We start from the raw sequence: 25,517 nt of genomic DNA on the forward strand, positions 1-25,517 counted from the left end.
TTCCCTGTATTTTACAAACGGAATCATTTTCTAACTAGACCCGGAGCAGGTTGGGAAGCACTGACTTCCCAGTGTTGAGTGTTTGGGGCTCAGCCCTATGGAGTCAGCATATGGAGGTTTTTGTGCAGATTTTCAAAAGGCATCCCTTTCTTCAAGAGCGTACTGCCATCTGCTGGAAGTTGTCCTATTCACAACTGTGAAAACCTGAGACTAGGAGGTGAAGGTGCCTGCTAAGAGTTACGTAGCTCACGTTTTGCACAACCCCTTAGTGGGCTGTCGTGGAGCTCTGGGTCCCTCTCTTACAGGCTTTCTGCGCTGTAAACATTGGGGTTCCATACAAGGTTATAAATGGAAGCGTTCCTCTGCCGAAAACGAAACGTGAAAAAATCACTGGCCAAGGTGATCCCCAAGGTCCCTGCCACTTGGGATTTGTACCCCTCCACAGAAAATACTTCTTCCACAGTTGAATATTCTGTCTCTAGATGTGTTGAACAGTCTTGCGCATGTCGTTCAATGCTTGGTATTCCTGATGAGTTTTGATGGTAGACCAAGAAAGGACAGCCCTGGGGAGGCCAGGTTTTTGATACTCTTGGATGGTGCCACCTTCAGAGATAATGCTTGCTAGCCGACAGATGCAACTCCTAATATGTATGTCTTAGCATCAGATTCCTTAGAGTAGAGCACGAAGGACCGCCTTCCATTTTTAAATTCAAGTACTCGCTTGCTTGCTTCCTTTCAGGCTTGACCTCATTTCTCAGGCCGAGTGCCCATATTTTTGTCATATCACTGCCCTACATCATTGTAAAGCAAATTTGATGATGAATTGAAAAGTCCAATAGGAAACCCTATACATCCCTTGAATAGAAAAGTATAGTTGTTCTGGGATTTCCACCCAGGTGCTGGGAGCTTCCCCTTACTTCTCAAGCTCCCTATGAGGATAGCAGTGACATAATTAGGTTTAGATGTCTTCTATCTCGGTGCCAGGACAAACAAAAGAGCCACAGAGCCTCACACAGGTGCCTTATCAGGCCTGGAAATTCATTCCCTTAGGTCTGTTCTACCTATTGAATTTGTGATACTGATTTCCTGTGGACCTGCAGAAAGCAGATGGGAGCTGTGGTCTTCCAGCTCTGTGGTGAATTTACAAAAAACACCCATTATAAAGGAACTTATCCTCTAGTTTACAGCCAGGCTCCATTGAAAAAAAAAAATACCAGTTTATACAGATGATGTATTCAAGGAACAATTTTCTTTTGGGTCCTTCAGGATATTTACACTAAGTGTGTTATGTGATCCTGGATTGGAAACGGGACCAAAAAAAAAGATATATTTGTGTGTTTGTCTTATAAAGGACATTGGGACTATGACAAAACTTGAATCAAGTCTGTATGTTGCATAATTGTATTAGTCAACATTAATCTCCTTACTTTGATTATTGTACTGTGGTTATAAAAATGAATGTCCTTCTTCAGAAATACACATGAAATACTCGGGGGTAAGTGGGCATGATGTCTGCAACTTATTCTCACATGATTCAAGGGGGGAAAATGCATATACACACATTTGTGTATTTGTGTCTGTGTACATATGTAAGTATATACATATGAATACATGGAATAATAAAGCAAATGTGGTCAAATGTTAATAAATTGGGGAAGCTGGGTGTAGGGTCTATGGGATGTCATTTTATTCCTGTAACTTTTCTGTAAATCTGAAATTATTTCAAAATTACACGAGAATCCTCTCCCCCCACAAAACAAATGAAAAGCCATGCTTACAGTTTAATGATGTGACAAAATAAATCTCTAGGACGTACAATCCTGAGAATAGCACCATGGTGGTGACGAAGGGTTACCTTGAAGCCGTCACCCTGTAGAAGGTGGAGAGTTGACTAAACAGGTTTTGCAAGATGCTTCCTACTAAAAGGGAAACAGGTGACTTGGAGAGTAGAATTCTAATTCAATGGAGAATGTGATTTATGGACTTGGAAGGCTTGATAGTTTGAGCTAAAAGTTGTGGGAGCTCAGAAGACAGATCCATTTCATTTAGGGCAGCTTTTCCCAGAGAGTTTTTCTGCTGGATTCTAAAAAAGAGTTCAGCCGTCAAAGAAGTTTGGGAATTCTGTCCTATATTAAAGGTCAACGAGGGGAAGTAATAGATAAACTAAGAATGGCAGAGCGTTGGTCATTGTTGAAGGTGGGGATGGGTATATGGAGGTTCATTTTGCCGTTTTGTTTACTAGGTTTATCTTTGAAACCTTCCATCTTAAAATGTTTCACTTCTAAAGAAAAGAAAAAAGGACTTTTTCTTGCAGGACTCTGGCATGCTTCATTATGCTGCTTTGAATTTTTCACCTCTGAGAGTTTGCAGTGTTTCTCCCGAACTGAACGTGGAACTCCTACTTCCAGCACTTCTCTTGGGCCTAGCATTTCTGGGAATACATTTTTTGAAATGCTTTACTTGGAGGTTAGGGTCATCAAGAAAGTATCAGCATGGTGGGTGAGGGGAGGAATTTACCTCTTTGCTGTCACCCGCGTTCCTTTTAAGCAAGCCAGTCTGTCAAAGCATGTTCCCAGCAGCTAGCAGGTCTCTTTATTGTGGCCCCTGATTTCAGAAGCACTCCCTGTGTTTTGCTTTGTTTTTAAATTGTGGTAAAATATACATTAACACAAATTGACCATTTTCACCATTTGTAAGTGTACAGTCCAGTGGCATTAAGTATACTCATATCGTGTAACCATCCCTACCATCCATCCATCTCCAGAACTTTTCATCTTCCCAAACTGAAACTCTGTCTCCATTAAACACTAACTTCCCCTTCCCCTTCAGCCCCAGACCTCCCTGGCAACCCCCAATCTACCTTCTGTCTCTGTGAATTTGACTACTCTAGGGACCTCATGTAAATGGAACCTACAAAATTGGTCGTTTTTTGTCTGGTTTATTTCATTTGACAGAATATCTTCAGGGTTTTTCCAGTCACTGTTCTGAAGCTCTGTGCTGTTCCTTGTCAGCTCTGACAGTGCAGAATGTCATCTGGTATGAGTTGGGAGGAAAAATAGTGAAAGTGCTGGTGCTTGCTTGTTAACTTTGCTGTGTGTGTGTGTGAGAGAGAGAGAGAGAGAGAGAGAGAGAGAGAGAGACTGACTCCCAGCGAGAGTGAGCAAGCAACTTTCCGTGGCTGGACATGTAAACATCATTACAGTTAGTATATTTCCCAATGGTTGACCTCTTGAACAACTTGAAAAGGTATTGGCACTACTTAGATGCCTAAGCTTTGGGTGCACATCAAACCTTCAGAGAACAGGTGGAATAGAAAAAGGAGCTCAGAATTCAGTCTTGCCCACATGCTTTTCAGGAGACCTGGAAAGTTGTGACTGAAAACAAGTTGATTGGTTATTATTTTGATGGTTTTCTTTCTTTTTTCTGAATGAGTGTCTCTCAGAAAACAAAGAGGGCGATTATGAGCTCTGTCATCTCCCTCTCTCCACACCTAGCTGAGTGTTAGGCATATGGTGAAATTGGTGGGAGGTGAGGCAGGCAAACAATAGAACATGAGAAGAACAGTTTTTTAAATGTCTCATTTCCAGTGCCAAATGCTGAATGGGGTGGGTGAGTGAGTGGGAGGTGGAGAGGCCTGGAATACTGTTTTTGGTCTTGTCTCAGATCAAAGAATCAAGGAATATGATTTTTGTTGCTGTATCAATACAGAAGCTCTCTCTAAGATCTCCAATCTGTTTTGCATCAAGCACAGGCAGCAAAACCCCCGTTTAGCTATGAGGCCAGAGTGATTTCAAAGAAAAAGCCTCCCTTTCTGTAGCTCCTGCCCACAGCCTTGAGACTGTTCTTTGCTGGAGCAGGACTTGAAAATTTTGGACAGTTGATTGTGTTAGCCATTTTGTACCCAGAGCTGAGTATTTGATTTAACATCTTGCTGCTACCTTCTGGAGAAGAGGCCGTGGACGCCATCAGCTGTGCACAGCCTGGACAAGAGTTACCGGCCTTATTTTCTCTCTACACAGAAAATTGCAGGAAATACCTCTTAGCTCCTACGTTTTTCCTCCAGACTCTGTAAAGCTGCTTCTGGGGTGTTTTCTTTCCTCTCCACTCCGAATGGAATGAGGGAGGGGGGTGGGTTTCCTTATTATCATGGCTACAGCCTGGGTGGCTTAGAACCCAGATTGCAGATCCCAGGCACAAGGGAAGAAGCCAGACTGCAGAGGACCAGGGAGCTCAGGGCTGGGCCTGGGCCTGGGCCAAAGTTCTGGTGCAGTGCCTAGTGCCTTTATATTTATTTAAAGAGGAGGGCTGCTTGGTAACCGGGAGGCTGACGCCTTCCTGAGCTGCAGAGCTCCCGGTCTGCCTGACTGCACAGGAACGATCTGGGTGTTACTACCAATGGCTGCGGCCCAGCTGTCACCCGAGTGGGGGTGGGGAAAGGGCGTCCTAAGCCAGGGCTCTGGATACCGAGTTTAGAGCCAGGCCCTCGAACTGCTAGGACCGTTAAGAACAGAAATTCCAGAAATCTTATTTTTCTTTTCTCAGCACCCCAGCACCCACCATCACAACGCTTCCCTTTCCTATGGGAAGGCAGTATAGCATACTGTTTAAGAGAAGGTTCTGACTGCTTGATTCAAATCCTAGCTTTTCCTCTTGCTAGCTGCCTGACCACAGGCAAGACACCTAGCTTCCATGTTAGAATGCTCTTCTGTAAAGTGGGGAAATAATACGTCATAAAATAACTGCAAAGATTTAAAAAAAAAGGTCACACATGAAACGCTTAGCATAGTGCTTGGTACATGAGGAAAGTTCAATTGATTGTGGCAGGAAGAACCATATCTTGTTTAGAAAATACAAGTGGTGCATCCTATTCCACTGGCGACTTGTGAGAAAGCTTTTGTTGAGAATATAAGAAATTACTAACCCTCCAAATCCCAGAACGACAGACTTAAATTCCAAATCAGTCGACTTTATTTTTTATGATGGGTTTTGGCCTTTTCCTACCACCTCCTCAAACCCGGAGCCCCCAAATCATCCTCGGTTTCTGACCCCAGCCCCCACCAGCGTAGACTGACTTAGGTCCCTGGCTCCAGCCTTCTCCCAGGGAAAGTGGTCAGGAGGAAGAGAAGCACACGGTGATCTCATTCTTTGAGACTGGGCGTTTTTCCGGCCGGGACGCGCAGCATCCCAGCCGGGCTGCAGCGATGGATCCTGCCCCGCCCTTCGCTGCAGTCCTGGAAGGGCTCCCACGGGCGGAGGGGTGGAGGGGCAGGGTGCAGAAGAGTCTGTGCAGGGCGGGGAGGGGCAGGATTGGAGAATCCAAGCTGCGGGGAGGGCGGGGCGGCTGCAGCAACTCGGCCCGCCCGGGCGGAGGCAGAGACTCCACTGCACCACCGACCCCCATCTCTGGCGCGCGCCCGACTTCTCCATCCCGCGCGGCGATCCTGCAATCGACCCTTCCCCAGCACCGCCGCTTCGGCTCCTGTCGGGAACGCTCGGCCTTTTTCGCCGTGCGATCTGGAGGCGAGAGGGAGGGAGCTCCGCCCCCTTTGCTCCACCGGCCTTCGCCCCCGCCCTTAGCGCCGCAGGGAGGGCACTTCCCCCGCGCTCGCGCCCGCCCGCCGCCGGAACGCGCGTGGCCGCCTATAAAAGAGGTGGGGCGCGCGCGTCGCCGCCACTACCCGCTGCGGAGCGAACTGCGAGGAGCGGAGGCCGCGAAGGCGCGTCGGTCCCTCAGCACCCACCCCAGCCCCACATATCACTGCTCTCACCCCCAGGAGCCGGTGAGAGGGAGAGAGGGGGAGCGCGGGCGGAAGCGGGGCCCGAGAGCAGCCGACCCCTGGGCGGGTAGCCGGATCGCCCCCGGGGAGGGGCGGGGCCAGCCGCGGACAGGTGAGCCGGGCGGGCCTCGCCGTTCCCTCCGTCGGGCGGGGAGCCGGGCGAGCCGGTCGCGACCGGCTTATGGCGCGTGGGCTGTGGAGGAGCCGCCTGGCCGAGTCTGGGCGCCGGTGGCTGGAATGTCATTGACTGGGCGGAGGGGGTGGCGAGGCCGCTGGGTCCCCCCCCGCCCCAGCCTCGCGGCGGCCGCGCCCTGTCCCATCCGATTGCGGCAGGTGGGGCGGGGGCTCCCTTGTCGGGATCGTCACCACCCTCCTCCAGGCTGAGCGCTCCCCCCACCGCCCCCAGTCCCTTTCCTCGGTGGGGAGCAACTTTTGTCCCTTTTCCTAAATCCCTACGAGCAATGCTGGCTTAACCCTTGAAGGAGGAAGCGCCTAGAGCTTGGGTAAAGGGCTCTTTGATGTTAATTTCATCTTGGTTGGCCTTTTCTTGGCCTTTTCTCTGGACACGCAAAGGTCCAAGGCCGGCTGGCCATCTCCTTTGCTTTCCTATAATAAACATGTCTTTCCTACTTAGTCGTGATTTGCTTGTAAATAACAGGTAGCTGCGGCGTTTGCTTTTTGTGAGACCCAAATCAAGTAATTTACTGGTCCTCTTTTTTTCCCGGAGAACGGATCTTTCCAGTCGAGGACAGTATATTATTTGTCAAAAATTCCACAGCCATGCCGGTGTTGAATGATAGAGCAGCCTTTTGTTTGAAAGCCGTTCGCGAATTTGATTAGATGCTTTCCAAAGAAATTGCTTTTAAAAGTCTCTTTGATGTACTGAGATACAATATATTTTAAATAAAGGGCTTGTTAAGGTTAAGGGTTGAATATGTTTTAAATTAAACGCCTGAATAGACCAGAAAGCTGGGTTGAGATGATGCTTGAACTGCTGCAACACCTTATCACATCTATTTTATATAATAGATCCTGAAATCTGTAGGCCCTTTGTTCTGTCTTCGTCATGGTATTTTAGAAAAACTTAATATCATGGCTGTTAGGGAGGAATAGAAGAGAGACCATATGAAGTATTTTCATAATGTGTTGAGAAATTGCGTCGTCATAGCAATTGGACTTTACTAAAACAGAATGTATCAAAGATGGCAGGGTGGGGGTGTCTTGCAGCCAAGAAACAAAATTCTTAAGACCAGCAGTGGGAACACTCAGCTGTATGAAACCATTGAGCCAAGGTTCCAACTCCACAAACTAGTCATTTCTCTTCCCTTTTGTTACAATTAATGTCTTAGATTTTGAAAGGTTAAATTGAAGTCAAAATTTGAAAAATGTGCTGTGGGGGGGGGGAATTGTGCTGCAGTAAGGGCCTCTGTGCAGGAAATTAACAATAAGCCTTTTTTAGTAACTGGGCCAGTAATTACTCAAAGGGACCCTCAAAGTGTGCTAGCTGTTACCCAGGGACCTAGAGGAGAGACACAGACTCCAAAGGAGGATTTGCTCTGTACTGGGCAGGTGTGAAGCAGTTCTTAGCCTTAACCAGCAGCTCAGTAACATTCTCTGACACGCTTTTGGTCTGTGGCTGTGTGTTGTTTAGTAATCTAATAACTGGGGAAGTGTCATCTGTCGACAGGCTCTAATATGAGCGCTCCAAGCCATCTGATGAACAGGTTTAGGTGGGGAGAGCTGTCTTTTAAGCATATTTGTTGGTTCCCTGGGTTAGAATTTTCTCTCCTTTTCCTTACCTGCCTTCATCTCAAAGGGAGGGGCCCACTGCGCACCCTGAGAAGTGGCTGTTAGGAATAGTGCTGTCATCGCTGAACCTGCACTAAGGACAGCAGGCATGAGGCCTGCCTCCTCACCAGTCCTCCCTTCGTGGGCTATGCGAGGACTCCACTAGTTGTGCAGCTGGGTCTGCCGAGGCCTGTCAGCTGTGGTGGGTGTAGGTAGAAGAATGCAGCACCCTGACGGCAAATGCTGACTCCAGGAATGCAGGAGGAACGCAGCTGCACTGGTACCTCCCTCCCACCTTTTTTGCATATTCCTCTTGTACTGGTTTTATACAGGAAATGGTATTTTGTAGAGGAAGTGGACCAGTAACCTAGTCCCGAGTCAGATCTTTTGTACCTTGAGTTCTTTCTTCTTTCTGATGATTTCATCACATCATGCTATTTTATTACTGAAGGGAAGGAGATTTAGGAATCACCTAGTCCTGGAAATCTCAGTTAATTCATCGAGACGGTTAGTGTTAAAAAGTATATTCAGTATTATTACTTTATTTGAAAAGTGGGGAAACAGACCCAAAGGGAGGGGGATGACGTGGCCAGGGAGCACATCTAGATAGGAACTGTTAAGACTAGATAACCTCGGTTCTCTTTCCACTTTTTAAAGCCCTGGGAAGATTTAGAAGGCACTGGGGAAATATGTGAAATTGGATTTTTAGCTGTGTTCATATATTTTTAAGGATCTGCTTTCTTCATTTTGAAGTTCTTTTGTGCCGTGCCCTTAGAAGCTTGTTATCTTGCTCTCCCCCTCCCTCTTTAGACTCCACATTCCTCCATCATGTTGTCATCGTTTCGTAAACGCAGAATCCAGGTATTTATTTGACCAGCATGCAGGAAATGCGATCTTTTCGGTTTTGCCTGGTTTGCGGTGAAGACACTTTTGTGTCCAAGAGGTTGAATGATCCAAAGAGAGGGGGCAAAAAACCTTGCCTTGCATGACCTTCCTCTTAAGGTTACTGTTAGGGTTTATTTTTTTTGTGGGTTTTTTTTTTTTTTTTTTGGTTGGTTTTTTTTGGTGTTACATGAACAGAAATCTTAGTAAATTCTAAAATTTCCAAAGCCTTCTGTTTTTTACCTTCCTCTCTTTAAGGCATGGATATATTCATTTCTTACTACGCTACCAATATTTGCATGTAGTGTTTGCTGATTTTTTATTTATTTATTGATAGTTACTTGGTTCTTAAGAACCAAGGGACTAAACAGATTATCTTAGATATTTGGAAAAAATAATTTGAAAACATGCAATAAAAATAGTATTGAAGTTTGACAAATACTGTAAACTTGGGTTTGTCTCCTGTTCCCTTTGACTTGGTTTTTCTGCCACAATCCCTGTAATGAAATGGAGCTTACATTTTTTTTTTAATTTTCTTTTTGTTTTAATTAAAATTTATTGGAGTGACAAACTTTTTTTTTTAAAGCTCACTATATATCTGTTTCATTTGTGTACAATTTTTGCGTGTTTGCTAAATTGGACCTTCAAAAAGAAAAATGCTTAAAATTAATGTCTTGATATTCCATAAGAAGAAATACAAACTGCGAATTCCTAGTGATTATGGGTGATAAATCCAAGGCAGGCCCTTTTATAACTCAGACTGGTTAATTATTTAAAGGAGGTTTATAAAAATGGGCCACATTCTGACTTTCTCATTTTGACTCTCAGTAACAGTGTTTTGCACTCAAAATACCTCTCATCTGAATTTTACAGGTTGATCGGTAAGTAGCAGCAAGACAGTATTTGGGGGGCTTGCGGACGTATGTACAAGCAGTGCCGCTCTGCGTTACTGGGTTTTGATGCAATGCAGTACGAGACTTCTCTCCAAAGCTAAGTCCCTGCTCACCTCTGCAGGATCCGGCTAACACGTTCAAATGAATTCATCAGTTTGAAGGCTGACACGCAAATCCACAATCCCGATTGGAATGTGGTTTCAGCAAAAAAAAAAAAGTTCATTGTTAAACTGTTACTTGATGTAATATTTACTTATGCTTACCAGCACAACTGCCAGGAGAATCTGCAGCTAAGCTGCTTTTGAGTTAATTCATTTGATCTGAGAATCCATTGGTATAAAGTTTTTATAGGTGCTGACCAAGTTCTTTGGTGTTTGTTCTGGGGAGCTTTTCCACATCCATGGATGTACACTTCTCTTGCTTTGGACATGTGAGAGATGGTGATAGGCTGGCTTTCTAGCCATGGTAGAAAGGCATTTGTCGGTTCTGCACCTTGGGGCTCTGACTAAGCAACAAAAACAAAACTGATGAATAGTTTCTGTGACCTTTTGCTTTGGGTGATGTTTTTGAATTTTTCCATAGAGCCAAATGATCTCTGCATCCTGTTACTGCCTAAAATCCCTTTCCTTGCAAAACAATATATCTGGTGTCCTGCCTGCAATCGGAATTCCTTTTGTAGTAGTCCAAATGTCTTCCATATGTGGGCACGTTCAGCCTGTTGAAGTGACAGTGGCCCCAATGCTTTGTTGTAAGTAGTCACTCCTTTCATAGTCACTATAATTTTATTCTCTTCAGAGGTCCCGTAGAGAAACTGCTGGATTCTTCCACCCTCCCAGATCAGTGTGAGGGTGTCCTAAGCCACTCACGGCAGGCACTAAGTTTGCAGAGTCCAAAGCATTTGACCTTTGGCTTGAAAATGTTTGTTTCTGCAGTCCTCTCTGTTGCTTAACACAGAGTCCTTCTCACCCACCCGCTGCCTCTCCCCGCCCTCCGAAGGTAGACACAGCCCCTACCTAGCACAGTGGCACGTATAGCTTCTGTAGATTAGGTTGAAGGTGTTTAAAAATTGCCCAAGTACCAAGGGCTGCCTCAAACAGCTATCTCGTGGCATTTGTCGAGAAGACAAAGATAAAATTAATGGCTAGCCTCTTTAGTAGGACTCCATTTTCAGTTGGTATTATGTATGAATTTGTTTTGGGTATGAGGAGTCATTCTCAGGCATGTTATATCTTTGGATTGAGGTAGAACTTTCTAGCTAAGATTCATATCTTTAGACCCCCCGCTCTTTCTTCCCAGAGATCTAGCAGTATTGTAAGAACTGACAAGTTCTTTTTACTTATTGCGATAGAGGACATGGTGGTAATTCCTGTTTTATCCCCCGAGATCCAGTGCACATGACTTGCTGAGTGATGCAGCCAGCTGCATTGCAGCGTTTATAACTGGCCTGCATCTTCAGCCTTCTGTAACAGTCTTTGCAAAGATGTGACCTTCTCCTTTGGTTACCTTCAATGGGAAGCTGTCCTTAAACATACAGAGAATACGTTCAGCGTTTAATTTCCACTCCTTTCTCTGTGTACATAGACTTGACTGGCAAAATCAGAGCTGATCGGCTGCTTTCAGATAAGCAGTCAGTTGATTGCAGTCCTAGGAAGTCAGCTCCTGTGGGTGTTTAGGCCGTTAGTGGACTAGACAGATAGGCTGGTGTGGTTGGAGATTGTTTTTTTAGTGGCACTTTTCCCAAAGTCCTCCTTTCTAGCTCTTCAAACGTGCTAATCCCATTAAGGCTGAGTACAGCCTGGAACATTCTCTGTGGAGTCTGCCTTAGCAGTCAACTGCATATTTCAGGCAGTCATGGCAGAAGGTGGTGCACACAGGCGGGGTCCAAGGGATCCTGCTCACTGTCTCACGGTTTTGGGTGAGGTTGGAACACCTTTGGGTGGTAGTAGGTTTTAGTGATATGAGACTTTTTCCTGTATTTAATGTAGTCTATGGAAATGGCCCTTTTGGGAGCAAAAAGAAACAGGAACTTGTGTAGATAAACTAGAGACAGCTCCATATCAGGTTAAGGGTGGGGGGAACTCTTTACAGATAATCTTAGGTTCCTGTGAATCATGCAAATGAAAATTTGGGAATGGTGAGGACAGTGGGAGAGCATTGATGACTTTCAGATGCCCGGCTCCCCAGAGACAGCCAGTTGTGGCTTGGCAGAGCTCCCACCTCCTGACGTCAGCTGATCTCCTGCAGGAAAGAAAAGTCCATTATTGCCTGACCAAAGCACTTGGTATAGAATTGACTCGTTCTACTTCACTGGGGTGACAAAGAGGGCCTTTTAGGTTGGTTAATTTCAGCAGGGCCTCACTGGACTGTCTCCCTGGATTGGTAGGGGACTCAAGCTGGTGGACTCGCTCAAGTGGAACCTTTGCAGTATTACGTTGGGGATTCTTTTTTTCATCATAAAGAGCTGTTTCCCAATGTGATTTCTTAGAAATTTCTGGAGCAGCTAAAGGATTTTAGAAATGCAGGGAATCCTGTGACATGAGGGGCAGGACAGGCACCATGGGCATTAATCTAAAGACTTTGACATCTCGTAGGAACTCGTGTGCCATGTAGTTGTTTTCATACATAACTGTACCTCCCTTGGAAAGTTTCTTTATAAGAAAATTCTGTAAGCAAGCAGATTAGACACAATTACCTGTTGTTTTGCCATCTTGACTGTTTCCTGAGGGATGAGAACAAAGAAAGTATATAAATTATTCTTGGCGGTGGCCAGTTAGCTCAGTTGGTTAGAGCACAGAGCTCTTAATAAGGTTGCTGGTTCGATCCCCACATGGGCCACTGTGAGCTGCGCCCTCCACAACTAGATTGAAACAACTCCTTGACTTGGAGCTGATGGGTCCTTTGAAAAACACAAATAAAAAGTTTAAAAATAAAATTATTCTTAACCCTTACTGTTTACTAACTTAGGAAGACTCAATCTTTTTTTTCCCATTGATTTTCTTTTTTTTTAAATTGAGGAATACTGGGGAACAGTGTGTTTCTCCAGGGCCCATCAGCTCCGAGTCGTTGTCCTTCAGTCTAGTTGTGAGGACACAGCTCAGCTCCAAGTCCAGTCGCCGTTTTCCATCTTTAGTTGCAGGGGATGCAGCCCACCATCCCATGTGGGAATTGAATCGGCAACCTTGTTGAGAGCTCGCGCTCTAACCAACTGAGCCATCCAGCCGCCCAGGAAGACTCAATCTTTAAAAAAGAACAAAACGAAAAATTAATTTAGACTTTTTAATGATTAATAATACCCTCTCGGGGCCGGCCTCGTGGCTCAGGTGGTTGGAGCTCCGTGCTCCTAATGCCGAAGGCTGCCGGTTCGATTCCCACATGGGCCAGTGGGCTCTCAACCACAAAGTTGCTGTTTCCACTCTGGCAAGGGATGGTGGGCTCTGCCCCCTGCAATTAACAACCTCAACTGGACCTGGAGCTGAACTGCACCCTCCACAACTAAGACTGAAAGGACAACAACTTGACTTGGAAAAAGCCCTTGGAAATACTGTTCCCCAATAAAATTCTGTTCCCCTTCCCCAATAAAATCTTTTTTTAAAAAAAGAATAATAATACCCTCTCTCCCTATTTTCCTTCCAAAGTGGAGGATGTAAAAGGTAAAGAGGCAGAGAAAGGAATTAACGAACAACCACACAGCCATCAATAAAAGATATGTCAGTTCTATTCATGTTAAGAATCACTGGTTCTCACATGCTAGTCTGGGAACCAGAGCATCCCGGGTCACTCTATGACTTGCTTAGTAGGTGACCTTGTGTCTCCTGACTACTTAACAGTGAAGTGACAGCGTTTCTCTATTTCCAAGTTTAGAATGTAACTGACTCTAACATGTGCTGAGTTCTGTGGTTAGAGAATAAAAGTAAGAGAAGGTCTTTTTTATATTAGAGTTCCTAGGGGACTAATTCCCTAAAGAACGTCTGAAAATGGCAGGGAGAAAAACACTAATGACATGGCAGAATGTGATGGTGCTCGAAGGGGAGCACAACAGAGGGAGTGAGGACTTCTGATGAGGACTCCGAGAGGACGAGGTAGTTGCTTTAGACTTGGAGGGGTTTGTGTGGTATGAAATGGTGGAGATGGGAGAGCGAGAGAAGAAAATGTCCCTGCTGAAGGGAACTTTCTGAGCTGGGGCGTGGACCCCGCCCAGGACCTGTACTTGGCCTTGGTGAGGGAGTTTGATGTGCGATGCAGCTGGAGCAGACAGTGCTGTTGAATGAGAACAGTCGGGTTTCCAGTGAAGTAAGGGTGGCTGGTTTCGGTGTGGCTGGAGCCTTGTCAGAAGTCAGCCTTCCCCAGCGGTGCCTCATGCCCTTTGGGCAGCAGGTAAACTGGCAAGGCCTTGTATTAATAGTTCGGTATTACTGCAGAAACTCCGCTCTGAGCCAGACACTTCGTTTTTCAAGGTTACCCTCAGCTTTTGGTTTTAAGGACTCTCCTGAAGCCCGTTCTAAGAATAGAAAATATTTTTTTTGGACACAGTTACCGATTGATGGTACAAAACAGTGACTTCCTGAGCTTGATTTCCCTGCGGTCCCACCCTACCACAGTGAGAAGAGCAGCTAACTTCTCAGATCATCCTGCCATGTGGTCAGTCCAAGACTAGTAATCCACACTTGCTCCTCAGGCTGACACCTACGGAGCTGTGTAGCTTCAGTCAGCGCGTACTTGGTTTGTGAGTCTTGTCACGAATTTTGCTTTCGCCTGGATAGAGTTCCGGTTTAACTAGAAAGTGAAGCCTAGGTGGACTATTGAGCTCTCTCCCCACCCTTTACAAGTGAAATCAGGACTGTACATGTCTCCGTCATTGCTCAAACATTTCTTAATGACCTCTGTGTGCTAGAAATCAGGATACGAAGATTAGATCGCTCGGTCTAATTACACCATGGGAAGCATATAGTACAAGCGCTTTGTACATCTGCGGAAAAGCATGATTAAATCTGAAAAGGAAGGAAGGAAGGAAGGAGTATTGAGGATAGCTCAGTATGGAGGCAAGATCCTGCAGCTTATTTATTGCAGCTGGGTATTAAGATATAAGTAGGGTGGGCGGCGGATGGCTCAGTTGGTTAGAGCGTGAGCTCTTAACAGCAGGGCTGCCGGTTCGATTCCCACATGAGCCAGTGAGCTGCGCCCTCCACAACTAGATTGAAGACAACCAGCTGCCGCTGCACTTCCAGATCGGCGGCCAGATGGCTCAGTTGGTTAGAGCACAAGCTCTCAACAAGGTTGCCGGTTCGATTCCCACATAGGATGGTGGGCTGTGCCCCCTGCAACTAAGATTGAAAACTGTGTCTGAACTTGGAGCTGATAGGCCCTGGTAAAACACACTGTCCCCCAATATTCCCCAATAAAGAATCAAAAAAACAACAACAAAACATTATGAACTTTAAAAAAAAAAAAAAGATATAAATAGGAGTTATCCAGACAGAGAGAACACTAGGTAAAGAAAGCCTGTGCAAATGGCTTGGAGTCTAAAGAGAATCATGTGTTTGGGAGGAAAAAATGTTTCTGTATGCCAAGAGGTAGGGGGCATGGGTGAGAGATGACACCAGTCAGGTGTGCTGAGCGTCATCGGAAGGTCCTGCTAGAAAAAGTGGGTTCTCTCCTCTCTCAGAAGGGAGCCATAAAGGGCTTTAAAGCACGGGCGGGATGTGGCAAAGGGTGTTTGTTGTTTTTTTTTTAAATAGTTAAATAAGTAAATAAATCAGACTTCATGGGAGAAAAACAACACAACAAAATAACTGGTTAATACGTGGAGAATAATTTGGAAGAATGGGGATATGGCTAAAATCACCTCGGGGTCTCTTTCCTAGGCAGCTAGTGTCTTCGCAGAAAGGTGGTCCTCAGAGTTGATCAGGTGCAGACGATGCTTTCCCACCACCTCTGGGAGCTGCTTTAATCCCTAAAGAGCTGGAAAGGTGGGACTGGCCCAGATGTCACCAGTGGTGTCTACCTCATAACTGCACGTGGGGGTGGGGAGCACCCTGACCCACTCTCAGGCCTAGTACTGAGCCTGCTGGTCATTTCCCAGGGGCCGGGCCAGGCCAGTCAGGAAGGCTTTTCAGTGTTTCCCGGGTAACACAGCTTTTATGTCTTGTGTAAATTACAGAATGAGAGCTGGAGAGACCACAAAGCTGCTCTGGTCTGCTTTACCAAATCTCAGGATCTCTGTAGAACTCCTGTAATTTTAAAATTAGAAGGGTCCTATGACCATCTCATTTTCACCTGCCATTTTTAGTCATTTGAGGAAATTGAGGCATAGAGAGGGACGGTGGCTCGTGCAAGGTCATATGTTACAGACAGACTTAGAAGCTCTTTGTCATTAATCTATAGCTACTTCCTTCTGTGGTCCTTCAGTGGTTAAAGGATAAAATGGCTTATCCCTGATAAGAGCAGGTGGCATGTTCTGCGTTTCTCCCATAAATAGGTCAAGTTTTCTTTTTGACATTAAAATTTGGTGATCTAAGGTAAAGTTGAGGCAGATTGAATGTAATGGGAAGTACCACTTACCCAGTTAGCCTGCATTTGTGGTGAACGTGAAATTGATGCTAAAGTTATATAGTCTCCTTGCTTCCCAAATAACAGGGACATGGAAAGTAGGGTAAATCTTGAACCACACACTTTTTTTTTTTTTAAGATACACTGTGATTTTCTTTAAATTGTGCACATCCAGATGAAGCTAAGCCTGTTTATTGCCCAGGCTCTCTGGTAGCCTGAAGAACATTTGTAGGATTGTCGTTTTGGGGTAACTGAGAAATCAGCTACTCTGACTAGGAAAATTCTATTGGTAACTGATGTTAAGGACTCAGTTACTTCCTAATCACTCCCTTTTCTTCAGTGACTAACAGGCTGAGATCTAGAAAGATAGAAAAGCTGACTTACGTGAGTAGCTTCTGTCTAACCTCCACATAATGAAATGCATAGACCGGATGAAAGGCCTTTGGAATGGATTTCTCAATAATTCCTTGAGTACCAATGTCGGCGTTTCCTTTGAATTTCAACGCTCTTGTAGAATTGACGGTATAAACCATAGTTCTATTCACATTTTCCGCTGGTTTCATTGCCTTGTTGGTTAGGCATCCTCAGAGGGACCCATGTCAGCAGGTATTTTCATCAAAGGAGTAGGATCTGGGCTTTGTTGTTAGATCTTGAGAAGGGGCTGCCTTCTCGATTCATTTGTCTGCTAGCGCTGTCTGATAGTTCTTTCCTTTCCTTCAAAGAGGCTGATTCCATTAAGTCTATTTTGGTGTCTGGTGCTGATCTCCGGGCATTCTGTCTTTTTAGAAAATGGACCCCAGTGGGGTCAAAGTGCTGGAGACAGCAGAGGACATCCAGGAGAGACGACAGCAGGTCCTGGACAGGTACCACCGCTTCAAGGAGCTCTCAACCCTGAGGCGCCAGAAGCTCGAAGATTCCTATCGATTCCAGTTTTTCCAAAGAGATGCTGAGGAGCTGGAGAAATGGATTCAGGAGAAACTTCAGATCGCCTCCGATGAGAACTACAAAGACCCAACTAACTTGCAGGTGCGTGTGAGCTCCCTGAGCTGTGTGCCCAAATTCAAGAGCGCAAATGTTTTTGCTCAAAAATTAAGCAAAGAAAGTCATGTGATTATGACCTTGAGCGATTGGGCAGCAAGAAGAATGTAGCTGAGATGTAAGGAAGGACGACCTCGCTACCCTGCAAAACCCTGAGTGTGCGCATTAGTGAGGGTGAAGGTGGCATCTTGTGGGTTTTAATTTATCTTGTCTGGATGCTTTAAGCTGATGGTTCTCAAGCCATTGCCTTGCAGCCGTCGGAATTATGTGTTTTGAGAAAAGTGCTCATAGTGTTATTGCTGGTGAAAAGTCATAGTTAGGAGACTCTTAGCAACTCATTAGGTCTTATCAAACACAAAGCCTTTAAAAATCACTGAGTTGTGCACAAGACATGTTAATTTTATGGTGTAAATTATACCTCAGTGAAGCTGTTTAAAATAAAAAAGACAGATATCCCATCGATATTTGGTGAAAGACTTTCTGGCAAATAGAGCAGTAGTTGGGCCCATGGTTCTTGTACTACACAAGTCTAAGTCATTTAAGATGAAAAAATGGTGAGCGCTGGTTTAGGCAGACCCCCTCGCAGCTCAGTATTTGATTAAAAAGACTGACATATTGAGAAATAGAATGTATCAAATTAAAGAGAGTGGCTTCTAAAGCAAGCTGAAAAATGTATTACCGTATTTTGCCTTGTATAATGTGTGCTTTTTTGCCCAAATTTGTGAGAGAAAAATAAGGATGCACACCGTACATGGGTAGTACTAATTACGTATCTATATAAATGTTTTTAATTCTTTTACTTATGCTCATGAATTAAAAGTGTAACTCTAGAAATCAATAACGATATCCATATGTAAAACAATACCCTGGAATACGACGATCAGTTTTATTGAATTTACAACAAACTTACAACAAGGAAGAGTTCTTGGTCTTCTATGAATGGTAGATACCATAAATTTGTAACCAGTATATAAAATTTCTTGTACCTTGTGTCTGTTCTTGTGTTTTGTAATTATTTGTTACATAAAATTCCTTGTACCATAATATGTTAAAAAATAAATGCTGAAATTCCTTTATAATACAAAAAACAAGTATCTAAATGCAAACAAATAAAAATTTGAATTAAAACAATTAAAATGAAAGATTTTTTCCCCCTGAAAGTTTGGGCCCAAAATGTGGGTGTGCGTTATACACGGGAGCACATTATACACAGCAAAGTACCGTATATCACGAGTGAATGCAGGTGGATTACTGAAGGGTAAACTACATGCTAAGAAAACTCAGTGTGGTTTAGTTTTTCTAGAACGGATTGGGTGTCCACATAAAGGCTAATTTCCTGACGGACAGTAACGCTAGGAGATTTTGTAGCATCTTGCTGTCTGTAAAGCTGGTGGCCCTCAGGGGCCAAGCTTTCAGAGGGCCGGTGTAGATGCAGTGAGAGTAACTGAACAGGTACGGGGGTGGGAGGGATGCTGAGTGCTGTGTCCATAATCAGAGGGAGTGGGATTCAGCAGGGGTGAATAATGGGGGGTGGGAGGGGGACAGAATGATGAGTGCTCAGTGGTTCATCTGCGACTCACTTCGTGGTCCACCAACAGGGCAAGCTTCAGAAGCATCAAGCCTTTGAAGCGGAAGTGCAGGCCAACTCAGGAGCCATTGTTAAGCTGGATGAAACCGGAAACCTGATGATCTCAGAAGGGCATTTTGCATCTGAAACCATAAGGGTGAGTAAGAATAGTGCCTGGTATGGATGGATGGCCTGCATCTGGTCGGTGGAGGAAAGTGGATTAATGCTTACGTGCAAATGTGGGTTCCTAAAAAGAGTTCTAGCTTTTTTAAAAGAATTTGTGAAGTCTCCTAAAGCAGTTATCCACATCCTGCCTTTGTAATATGATGGTTCAGTATGAATATAACAGATGTTTGTATGCAGGAAATTAATATTGTTGAAAAAATTACAGTGTGATTATACTTGAAAGAAGTTCACGTTTACACATGGTAGTTAGGTGGGAGGGCATGTTAGTGAAGTTGGTGAGTTTAGGGATTAGGACACAGACAAATAGGAGAACCACAGTCTCTATCAAGAAGGTTCTCTGTTGGAAAAGTTTCTCTCTGGATCTGGTGGCTTGCCCTAGGAGGGGCTTAGCTGAGCTCTAGTCAGCAAGCCCTTAAACGTCCCACTGGAAGGGATGATTTGTGACATCTGTTGGTCAGCGACCGAGTGATAGAACCCACTGTGAAGCAGGAGTTCTCAGGCTCTTTGGCTCCTTTTGGTGCCGGGTCACTAGAGTCGGGGCAATAATTGATTTTTCTCTTCTTTGTTTAACAAGCCTCTTTAGGATGCAGTATGCACTTAGCATGACTGACTTCATGTCTGTCTGCATGTGTTGTTCTTTGTCACCCAAGTGTCATTCCACTGAGGGACCATCCTTTCCAGTCCTTTACCTGTCAAGGCAGTCCTAAAGATTGAGATGAAAGTGACGGTCTTAGGTAGGCTCCACCTAGGACTGTTTCAACACCCCCACCACGCTCCCGGTGCCCTGATGCCCAGTGTGGAGGTTTCGTTCCTTTAGGTGCTGGTCTGGTGGTTTTCAACAATAAATACTTGTCTGTCTTGCTGATAACACTCTGCAGTCTCATATCAGAGACTTGTAATTAGCCCTAAGCTTACTATTAACTATTACCAGTAATGATTATAAATAGGAAATAAAAGTAAATTTTAAATGTCATAGGACCAACTGTTGGATTACATTTACACCTGACTTACATGTAACCTGTTAGGGTAATGTAATATGTGTCTCTGCAATTAAATACAAATATTTATCTGCCATTTTCCTACTACTTTGCATACAGCCTGTAGTGAATGAAATCAGCATGCCTTATTATTTCTTTGCTAGAAGTTGTTTTCCCAGAGTGAGTGGGGCTGCTCTGTAGTGTAACCTGGTGACAGAAAGAGAGCATAAGAAATAGATCAAGTGTTTGGCTTTCGTAGTTAATCTGGGAAAGGGGGCAACCCAAAGTTCACTCCATACAGGTCTATTAGTAAGTACCCTCTTCCTGTTTAGAGACCTTATTAAAGTGACATCTAAAAGTATGATTAGCGGGGCCGACCAGGCGGCTCAGGCGGTTAGAGCTCCATGCTCCTAACTCCGAAGGCTGCCGGTTCAATTCCCACATGGGCCAGTGGGCTCTCAACCACAAGGTTGCCAGTTCAGTTCCTCGACTCCCGCAAGGGATGGTGGGCTCCGCCCCCTGCAACTAAGATTGAACACAGCTCCTTGAGCTGAGCTGCCTCCCGGATGGCTCAGTTGGTTGGAGCACGTCCTCTCAACCACAAGGTTGCTGGTTTGATTCCCACAAGGGATGGTGGGCTGTGCCCCCTGCCACTAGAAAACGGCAACTGGACCTGGAGCTGAGCTGCGCCCTCCATAACTAAGACTGAAAGGACAACAACTTGACTTGGAAAAAAAAGTCCTGGAAGTATACACTGTTCCCCAATAAAAGTCCTGTTCCCCTTCCCCAATAAAATCTTTAAAAAACAAAAAAGGTATGATTAGCTACTATTTATGGAGTAGCTATTAGCTATTTATGTGCAAACAACACTGTGCTGGGAATTTCACATACATTATCTGTAATCGTCACAATAAACTTGCAAGGCAGCCATTATCCCCATAGTATAAGCAGGATAGAAACTGAAGCACAGAGAAGTTTGAGTAACTTGCCCAAATTCACACAGCTAATAGGTGACAGAACTGGAATTTCATTCCTCTCTTCTGTCGTCACAAGCATTTGCTTTATTTTTCCAACCTGTATTTCATTTCTGTTGATCCCTTGATCCATTTCTCCGGTTCCCCATCTGTCAGCTGGTTGTACCAGTACAGAGCAGCCCCACTCACTCTGGGAACACAGCTTCTCTGGAAGCTCCGGCTGCTTGCTCATGCCCCTATTGAGAAATGCACCTGAGTCACAAGCAGGATTTCTCCTTCACCCTGTCAGCTTCGGTGTGTTTCGTCCATGCCCCTGCCTCCCTGCCTACTCACAGTCTCAAACAATAGTGAGCTTGTGAAGCTGGACTCGCCAACCTGCAGTGTTTACAAGATCAAACATAGCAGGAATGGGAAAGTCGTCCATTGCTGGGACAGGCCTGGCCCTGGTTCTTCACTGAGGGTGTGGAGATGAAATTTGTGAGAAACCAACAGTCAACTTGAGGACAATGTTTTCTTTAGCCTTCTGTGGATTTATTTTTAATTTGAGCAAAGAGCTCTCATTTCATCATTATTTCATGCTCATGGTTCCCATGGTGATCCGGGCTTGGTAATTATCGGGCCCCGTAACTCAGTGACTTAGTTTGGCAGGCAGGGTTAACATAGAGGAGGTGGGTGGCCTGCGGAAAATGTCTGTGTCATGGATAACCTGTCTGTCACTGGTTTAGACTTTCACACCGTACCGGACGGCGTGGCGTCCCATAGTCACCGCCACCCACATCGGGTCCCACATTCGAGTAGGTGGAGTATTGAGTTGCTGTGGGTTGCTTTTCCCCCTTGCCTTGGAATGCCTTTCACTTCCTTCCCAATGGTGGGTTCCAGTTTTAACCATCAGTGGCGGAAGTGATTGTAGTGGTGGAAGTGAATTGTGTGAGCTTTATTTTTCTCCCACTGCTTTCTTCTTTCACGTGGAAACGTCCAGCTTGTTTCTAAGCGAATCCACCCACGTTGACTAGCCCATGGCTTTCACATTTTTAGTTTGCTGAGAGTGGCATCTCAACGATGGGTGGATCCCAGACGTCTCTTCTGTTGGCGTTTAAACCTTTTGTGTTTGTTTTACTGGTGTCTGTCAGAGTTACCCAGAAACTCCCAGTATCTTGGGTGGGCATAATTAATGCATTGAGATTGGACGACAGTACGAGAGTGCATCACCTAAGCTTGAATCCATGATCGATTCCCCCCAGTTCTTGACAAGTCCTTACCAGGACTGCTGTGAGAACCCAAAGATGCTGGGACGTGAACATGTTTGGGCCTGTGGCTGCCACTTGGGTGAAGTTTGAAATAAACCTAACCTGAGATGTACCATAAATTCTTTTCCTAGAAGCTCCAAGACTTTTTCTGCCAAGAATCCTTTTTGACAGCTGATTACGTTTCAGAACCCCATCTTTCCTACTTTTATACTAAGGTTGTCCTGTTTACTCTGCCTCTTCATATTTCTTCACGTTTCTGGTGTCTGTAGGATCTCTTGTTTTGACTTTTCCCTTTACCTCCATGAATTCAGAATTACCCTTTAGTAACTTCTACTGAAGTGCCACGTTAATTCCTCATCTTTCTTTCCCCAATGGTGTTCTGACCTAGGTATCCCACTTTAGTAAGTTAATAATAACAACCAGTAACACTAAATACTTACAAATAACATAAAATCAATAATTAATCATTGATAATGATTAATAACTCCCTTGAAGTAACGGCCTACGGAATCTGCCTATGAAAAGTCAGTTATTTTGTATTCTCAGACCTACCAAATCACCATGAAATACATGCTTTCTCCTGTTCTCACTTAAATTTCCGATTTCCTCTGAGTTTAGGGATTATCTTTTTTAAAGACTTGTTCAGAGCTTCCTGAGGTTTCTGACTTGTCAGAAGTCTCTGGAAGAGCCAGATCCTATTGAAGCGGCTGTAACACGTAGGGTTGAATATTCACCTCCAGACTCGTTTGCTGGAGCTACACCGCCAGTGGGAATTACTTTTGGAGAAGATGCGAGAGAAAGGAGTGAAACTGCTGCAGGCACAGAAGCTGGTGCAGTACTTACGGGAATGTGAGGACGTGATGGATTGGATCAATGACAAGGTACGCTTCAAGAAGCAAGGTTTGCGGGGTCAGCCTTCCGGGAAGAAACGGAGGGGGGGTCCGCTGACCTGCATTTGAGAGCCAGTGTTCGCAGGTGTAGCAGTGGGATTGCTGTGTCTCCAGCTGCACTCTGGTGTGTTCTGTCTGTAACTTGGAATCTCTGGGACCGAAACGCCATCCCCTCAACCTCTTACCTAGGAGAGGAACTAAAATCCCAAACCACACAGAAAACCGCATCCATCAAAGCTGACATGCCCCATCCCAGCGTGCCTATTTCATGCTGAGTTCTGGGAGCCATTGTTACCAAGTGTTGGTCAGTGACTCCAGCTCTGTCACGGTCCCTGAACAGGAAGCAATCGTGACTTCTGAGGAGCTGGGCCAGGACCTGGAGCACGTGGAGGTTTTACAGAAGAAATTTGAAGAGTTTCAAACAGATATGGCTGCCCATGAAGAAAGAGTTAATGAAGTGAACCAGTTTGCTGCCAAACTCATTCAGGTAAATAGCCAAATGCTTTGTGCGTCTCACAACATCCTTTTATTTAGTGTCTAGTGTTTGCAGAAGAATATTTTGGTGATTGGTTCCCTAATTTCTGAGTGAGGAAGTTTTGGTAAGCATGCCTAAGAGTTTTAAAGTTCAGAGGGAAGCAAGGCAGCAATACTGATTATTCTTAAATTCGAAAGTGCTTTTTAACTTGGGGCCAAGGGCAGGAAGGGCAGAGTTCATCTGATCGTTTCCTCCGCCCACTTTCGAGTAGAGCTCTGTACACCTTTTATTGGGCTGCTGGAGCTGGGCGTCGAGGTTTCTGAGACGAGGGTGTGGTAGCGAATGCTTCTTAGGATTGGCAGGCGTCCACTGGTGGCCTGACTGCTCTTCCCTGGGCTCTCCACTGAGCTGTGGCGCCATTCAGAGGGGAGTGACGTAACCCTTGCCCATTGCCTATGTGCCGTCCTGTAAGCTGCTCTCGTATTGTCACCTTCCACTGCAGGGGTCAGAGTGCTCCAAAGATAGCAGTCAAGTAGGATGAGCTAGACAGTTGTTGCTTTTAGGGAAATTCGATTTTGGGGGTACAAATTGGAAATGTATGGATTTGCATCTGGCCTGCTACTTGCTCCCTTCCTGATTAGTGATGCAGCGAAAGAAGAGCCAATGTCCCTCAGAAACACGTCCCCCTTCCGGGGACAGATGTGCTACCCTGAGTCTTGGGCCAGCCCACGGTTGTGCTGAGAGCAGCAGGCCGAGCCCATGGACCCCAGAACTCTGACATACTCCACCCACCTTATTACTTGGCACATTACGTTTATTAAAACAAAACAAAAATGTGGTTGGTTGGGGAGGATGCTTTTAGAGAGCAGCCTCCAGTCTAAAGTCAGGAACAAACCCTGAGAACCGTGTTTATGGGCAGTAGTGTGAATGGCCTTGTGAATTTGAAATACCAAATTTTTGAGCCACTGGGGCAGAGGTGGGCACACTGATTTCGTGGCTACAAAGTGGAGCTGACGTGTTTGTCAACACACAAGTTTGCTCCTGGTGCCCACACTGCTCCATACCCTTGCCACCCACCTCCAACGGCCAGCTAATGGCTCTTCCCTTTCAGATGAAAGGAAATAGGGGCTCTTTTTGAATGAGCTTCATTTAGTCCACACTGAAAAATGCTGTTTCTTTCGAATGATGGGGGTTTTGCCAAAGTGGCTCCTTCGGGCAGCCAACCCCAGGGGACCAGTTGGAGGAGCCAGGGCTGGTGGGCCGGGGCCAGTCTCGTGTTCTCCTGTTCAGGAACAGCACCCCGAGGACGAGCTGATCAAGACCAAGCAGGACGAGGTGAACACAGCCTGGCAGCGGCTGAAGGGACTGGCTCTTCAGCGACAGGGGAAGCTCTTTGGGGCGGCTGAGGTTCAGCGCTTTAACAGGTACCAGGCCGGGGGGTGGGGCTCCCAGGCATGGGCCGCTACCTGGAGGGGTCAAGTGTATGGCCTGTGCTCGTGAGTGGCTGGAGCTGACTGGGTCTCGGCCCAGTGTGGCGTTCCCAGTTCTAGGCGTTCGTCCTAACTCGGGGTTAACTGGCGCTGTTATTCTATAGGGATGTGGACGAGACCATCAGCTGGATTAAGGAAAAGGAGCAGTTAATGGCGTCTGATGATTTTGGCCGAGACCTGGCCAGTGTTCAGGCTCTACTTCGGAAGCACGAGGGCTTGGAGAGAGATCTGGCTGCGTTAGAGGACAAGGTAGGTTTTGAAAGCAGCCGATTCTATAAATCACTTACCAGAGGCCAGGAGAGCGGCTCTGACTGTGTGGGTTTCTAGGTCAAAGCCCTGTGTGCCGAGGCCGACCGCCTGCAGCAGTCGCACCCTCTGAGCGCCACGCAGATTCAAGTGAAGCGAGAGGAGCTGATTACAAACTGGGAGCAGATCCGCACTCTGGCCGCAGAGAGACACGCGCGTCTCAACGATTCATACAGGTAGAAATAACCCTGTGCTCAGCATCCCGTGTCGCTGGACTTTTTAGAGAAGAGGAAGGCAGGTTAAGGGTCAGTTCTATATGCTGAGAGCTTCTGGATGCCCTGCCAGGTCTCCTTTACCAAGAAAATGCAGATGACTTTTTCCTCCCTATGTTGTATTTGTTTGGAGACTGGCACCTTCACAGTGTGTGCATGTGTATACACACGTAGTGTTTATAGCTTCATAAATATCTCTTTCATCCTATGTCACTGTTGTGACCAATAGTGCTTAGCGGTGTGAGCACCATGTGGAATATCCTGTTAAA

General features: G+C 45.6%; 1 protein-coding gene across 20 annotated transcripts in view; it reads left to right on the forward strand.

Moving 5' to 3' along the window:
• Positions 1–5,621: 5,621 nt before the first annotated feature.
• The window catches only part of SPTAN1 (spectrin alpha, non-erythrocytic 1), a 58,707-nt gene continuing 38,811 nt past the window's right edge, over positions 5,622–25,517 (forward strand). For 7 of the 20 annotated variants that reach the window (XM_019728741.2, XM_019728746.2, XM_019728745.2 and 4 more), the window contains exons 1-8: positions 5,622–5,780; positions 16,673–16,912; positions 18,523–18,648; positions 22,616–22,756; positions 23,106–23,252; positions 24,531–24,664; positions 24,835–24,979; positions 25,058–25,212. In XM_019728741.2, coding sequence (XP_019584300.2) covers positions 16,676–16,912; positions 18,523–18,648; positions 22,616–22,756; positions 23,106–23,252; positions 24,531–24,664; positions 24,835–24,979; positions 25,058–25,212 — 1,085 coding nt within the window. In that variant the 5' untranslated portion in view covers positions 5,622–5,780; positions 16,673–16,675. Of the gene's footprint in view, positions 5,890–8,375; positions 8,427–16,672; positions 16,913–18,522; positions 18,649–22,615; positions 22,757–23,105; positions 23,253–24,530; positions 24,665–24,834; positions 24,980–25,057; positions 25,213–25,517 lie in introns of all 20 variants that reach the window. The other 13 variants (XM_019728737.2, XM_019728739.2, XM_019728740.2 and 10 more) reach the window with 6 other exon arrangements.

This window comes from Rhinolophus sinicus, linkage group LG04 (assembly GCF_036562045.2).
Source record: "Rhinolophus sinicus isolate RSC01 linkage group LG04, ASM3656204v1, whole genome shotgun sequence".
In the NCBI taxonomy this organism is placed as follows: Eukaryota; Metazoa; Chordata; class Mammalia; order Chiroptera; family Rhinolophidae; genus Rhinolophus; species Rhinolophus sinicus.